The sequence below is a fragment of the Salvelinus sp. IW2-2015 genome, unplaced genomic scaffold, assembly GCF_002910315.2.
Source record: "Salvelinus sp. IW2-2015 unplaced genomic scaffold, ASM291031v2 Un_scaffold3524, whole genome shotgun sequence".
Classification (NCBI taxonomy): domain Eukaryota; kingdom Metazoa; phylum Chordata; class Actinopteri; order Salmoniformes; family Salmonidae; genus Salvelinus; species Salvelinus sp. IW2-2015.
The window spans coordinates 9,451-14,451 of record NW_019944804.1 but is presented as its reverse complement, the minus strand read 5'-3'; the positions used below and the strand labels follow the sequence as shown (position 1 = coordinate 14,451).

General features: G+C 48.1%; 1 protein-coding gene across 1 annotated transcript; it reads right to left on the bottom strand.

The window, feature by feature from the left end:
- Nucleotides 1–600: 600 nt before the first annotated feature.
- On the bottom strand, nt 601–4,995 carry LOC112076030 (E3 ubiquitin-protein ligase znrf3-like). The gene is made up of 2 exons (XM_024142922.2): nt 4,969–4,995; nt 601–4,594 (listed from the first exon to the last, which is right to left on the bottom strand). Exon 2 carries the CDS (start codon nt 4,560–4,562, stop codon nt 2,760–2,762), a length of 1,803 nt encoding a protein of 600 aa, XP_023998690.2. The 5' UTR covers nt 4,563–4,594; nt 4,969–4,995; the 3' UTR covers nt 601–2,759.
- Nucleotides 4,996–5,001: the final 6 nt, after the last annotated feature.

The following is a 5,001-nucleotide window of genomic DNA, read 5'->3' as shown; positions in this document are numbered from 1 at the left end:
ATCTTGGGGTGAATCTTAATTGTATTTCCTTGATTGCTTTCGTCCGCTCTCCTCAGTCGCGTTCGTCTCAAAAAAACATAGATATTGCCCTTAAATGCACCTCGGAACCTCTCCTACGATGCATTTTGAGGAGGACAAGAATCAAGGATTAACAATTGTAGATTCTTAGTTTTGAATATGGATGTTTTAAGCATGTTGTTTCCCGTCCACTAGGTGGAGACAGATCAGAAGCAGCGTTCTAGGCCAGCAGACGTTCTAGGCCAGCAGACGTTCTAGGCCAGCAGACGACAGTAGGGTAACTACATGMGKTGCTTCRCAAATTGCACCCTATTCCTTATATAGTCCACTACTTTTTACCAAGGTGCACTTTTGTGACGTAGCTTCAGAGGACTATTCAGTCTCTCTCAGTTAACTCCAAGCCAGTCAAAGTTATGTGGTTTAAAATGTTCTGTATATATGCTTTCCTACCAAAATGTTCTTCCCAAAAGAGATGTAGATCTATACCATATTTAAAAGATCAATTCTAATCAACACTGCACTGTTGTCAATTTCCCTGAATGAAGATGAAAAGGTTGGGGGGGAAAAAACACAACAATGTGATTTACTTGAATAAAACTGTATATTTTACAGATCTTTGAACACTTTAATTACACAACTGTATGGTAATACATTTTTTTAATACATTTTTGGTCAGAGAATATTGAATAATTTTGTGTGCAATTACCATGTATTTAGCGATTTATCACAAACAGCAACCAAACAGCAACCAAATAACGTTCATACACTCAACATAAGACATGGCTTGAAGATAAATATATTAGTAAATAAATATTCAGAGAACATATTTCCATTTATGAAATATGCTGCTATACAGATACAGAAATATACAGATTGATTTCTAGCCTTTTTTAAACATTTGTAAAATGATAATGATGGAGAAAATCATTATATTCTTTAAAAAAAAAAWAWWAAWTTTGTGTACACATTTTKTTTTAATACAATCTTCTTAAGTGCTACAAATAATAAAACAAAACAATTAAATAGTGACTTGGGTAACCCAAAATGTTATATTTGTAGTACATATCTTTATGCAAAGGAAAGATTAGATTKTCAATATCTTTCATTGATTACAGCTCTGGGTTTACATATAAATATTGCTATTTCAAAATGATTGCCTCTGAAGACAATGGGTACATTTCATAGAAACAGTAAAAACAGTCTGTAAAACCAACACAAAGAAGGCATGTATGAACGACGTTGATATTGTTTGAGAGCATGATGTGTACTGTATGATTTAATAAAATAAAAAAAATCTGACATTTGTGTAACTGCCCTGTGTAACCCACAGCCACAGTGTAAAAGGGATCCCTTGTGAATAATTTTTTCTTTCTTCCTTTGGCCTTTTTTGACACACAACAGCTTTATAGAACCATATTAGAACCGTATATTATAGCCGTATATTATAGCCGTATATTATAGCTTAAGTGTTGAGGAGGAGGCTAGATGAGTGACTGCAAAAAAACAACAAAAACAAAAACAAGAGCTTCTAACGTACAAGTCGTGACTAAACCTGATATAAATCCAATCCTTTGAAGATTTCCAAATGTCTTTCTACAAACTCAGAGAAACCCTGTCACGACGTGGGCCTTTATTTAGTCAAAAGGTGACACACAGCCCAAGACAGTAAGGATGGCTCAGTGGCCTAAGGCTTGGTCTGGTGCATGTTCGAGAAGGCACAATGTTCTGAACATCGCAGATAGACATGTATTCTATATAGAACAGACTCTCTATTATGRAGAACAGAGAACTGAGTCAACATTCTATCTGCATTGTTCGAGAATATTGCGCCCCATTGAGTATCCCAAGAGAGAACTGTAGTCTAGTTAGTATAGCTTAGCTCAATGAAAGAGTGTGTGACTGTGACAAACTGCCTCCCCTCCAACTAGCAAGGACCCCGCCCCTCCACCCAACCCGCTAAAAAAMAAAATAAGTTGATGTTTTGGTATTCTTCCATAACCTTTCATCTGAGTMTGGTGGTTTGTTGACGCTTGTTGTCCAAGCTGTATATGCAACGTTATGTCATAAGAGCAGTAAAGTACAATAAACACATACATAAAGTACATATGCATGTACACACAGGTATGTGTGGGATTATAAAACAAATTAAATGTATCCTCAAACAACTTGCACAGTCCAMAGTCCAGATGTGAAAAACAACTTACCAAATCAGAAGAAAGAAAATGTCACAAACTGGGCCCAGCTAACACAGTTTGTTACTCTCCAAATGGGTCTCAGGATCCGGACTGACCCTGTCTGGAACCCATGGAACTGTAAGGGCTGGGCTAGCCTYCGTGTTGATTTGTGGCCTTGCCAAGCCATCCACTGTTACAACCAACCACCGTGAACTTCCACCCATATGTTGTAGCCTGATTCTCTATCTATCTGAGCCTGTAGACTCCGCTGGTGAGGCATGGCCACGAGTCAGAGTGATGTGGGTTGAGCTGGGCTTATGCTGAGCTGCTGATGGCCACAGGAATGAACTGATTATATCTAGATACGCCAGGCAGGCAGGCCATCATATCATTTCAGTAGAAATCTACACCATCACCATCTAGGATGATAACATTCAGAGTTCAGCGAGCGAGGCTTAAAAAAAGCAAGGCAACTGAGGTTTTCTTGACTGACCGACCGACCGACCGACCGGTTAGGTACCAAACAGGCTGTTTGTTTGAGTCCCTGTTTCTGGGCTCCACACTTCCTCATACCCCCAGACCCTTGTCTGTAGCTTTACTGTTTCCAGATGCATCGTGGGTAGTGTAGTTCAGGGGGTGGAACAGGGCCCTGGTCTCTTCTTCCTGGGTGGGGTTCGCTTGACCTCTGAACTGTCCTGAGGTGAAGTACCCTCCCTCACCAGGCTCCACCCGCCCCCCAGTCCGCCCCTCGCCCCCCTGCCCCAAGGTAAGGCTGGCTAGCAGTAGGCTGCTCTGATACAGAGTCTCCGTCCCCAAGCCCAGCTCATAGTCTGTGCCCTGGTGGATTATGGGTATTCTCTGGCTGAGCCCGCCACAGCAGGCATCTGAGTCTGCAGCATGGTGCGCATACTGCACATTCACGGCATAGTCCTCATTATAGCGCCCCCCTGTGGCCCGGTGAACCTTCATCTCCTTGTAGAAGCAATAGGGCAGGCCCTCATAGCTCACCTGCTCCGACGGAGCCAGCAGGTGCTCCCCAGGGTGGTAAAAGTTCTGCTCTGCCCCCCTGTGACAGCCACGTCCCGAGGAGGCCATAGGCCCCACCCAGTCTGAGTCCTGCCTCTGATATCCCTGCTGACCTTTGCTCTCCATGTTGGGAGGGAGCACCTCGAAACAGCAGCTACACGCCCCTGCTCCCCCAAGGCCATGCTCCACCCTTGTCTCCGCCCCTGTCTGCCCTCCCTTCCCCATGTCCACTGTGGCTCCCTCTGGAGGCCTGGCTGAGGTAGTGCTGGTGTCCCTGMGTTGTTCCAGTGACGAGCGGCTGCTGTAGCTGTGCTCCAGACTGCAGCTGGAGAGCTGGTCCCCCACACTGAACCCTGAGGTTACAGGAGGAGGCTGTGGTTGCAGGCTGTCGCCATCGTGGCCCCCCGAGGGAGCTGGGGTTAGGGAGTCCTCGGCTGTGGAGGGGCAGGCGGTGGAGGCCCCTGCAGACGTGGCCCCTGGCTCCCCTTGCGACCCCCTACAGGGGCTCTTACTGCGGTAGACGTAGGGGTCGTAGTCAGAGCTCAGGGAGCTGCGGAAAGTGGAACAGGAGCCGTARACCCCCTGGTTGCTAACCTCGGTGCAGTCCAGCATAGAGTCACTGGAGGAACAGTGGCAGTGGCCAGAGCTGCTGCTGCTGTCGCTGCCCGGYCAGTCGGCCAGGTAACCACTGCACACTGAGCGGTGGCCATGGTAACAGCCCAGACCCGAGGCACCGCTCCCTGCCTCAGCCATCCTGGAGCTGGTGGCAGGGGCCATGTGGACCACCGTGGGGTAGAGCAGCCCCCCTTGGAAAGCCATGCTGTGGGGGCCCTTGTGGGGCCCGGCGCGTCCAGTCACCCCTCCTATGCCTGCTGCCCCCTGGGTCCCCTCACCCTGCTGGGGGAACGTCAGGCCCTGGAGGTAGTAGTGTTGGTACATGGTCTCGTACTGCGAGTAGCAGGCGGCCCGCGAGAAGCTGCGTCCGTGGAACTTAGGCCTCTTGAAGGCGCCGTGGTGGGGCCCTGGCTGCTGGTACTGGGGGTAGGCGGGGGGGTTGAGGCCCAGGTGCTGCAGCCCACAGTGATGGGGGTTGAGAGAGTGGTCCAGGTGCAGGGTTGGGTGGGGGTGGTAGCCCCGGAAGAAGGCCCCGGCGTGGGCAGACTGGGGAGGGTACAGGCCCTGGGGGTCTGAGTGCTGGTCCACTGTGAGCACTGTGATGGGGTTACCATGGGGGTCCATCGAGGTGCGGGTGGGGTAGGCAGTCACCTGCCCAGAACGGTGCACCCTGCCAGGGTAGTGGACAGGCAGGACTACCCTCTGCTGCCGGCTGTAGACTGGGTCCATGCACACAACGCCGGGGTTACCCTTCTTTTGCTCTGAGAAGAGAATAGGGGTGTAAGTGAGGGGGAGAGTTTGGTTAACGCAGTCAAAGAAAAGTCTTTCAAAAGTTAGCTTTGTTACAGTTTCATGAAAAAGGTTATTTACGTTGATTAAATTAATTGATTAGTCTCTTTTACTGTTTTACCGGGTTGCATAGTGTGACAAAAGTTATATATTTGCAGACTGGAAAATTCCTGTCAGATAGCTACAGGCCTCATGCTGACAACAGCGTGTTCCAAATGGAACCCTGTTCCTTATTCCTGTCAGATAGCTACAGGCCTCATGCTGACAACAGCGTGTTCCAAATGGAACCCTGTTCCTTATATAGTGCACTACTTTTGACKWGGGCCCATAGGGAACACCAGCTCACCGATGATGTTGTGTCTACAGTGAGGACAGGTGT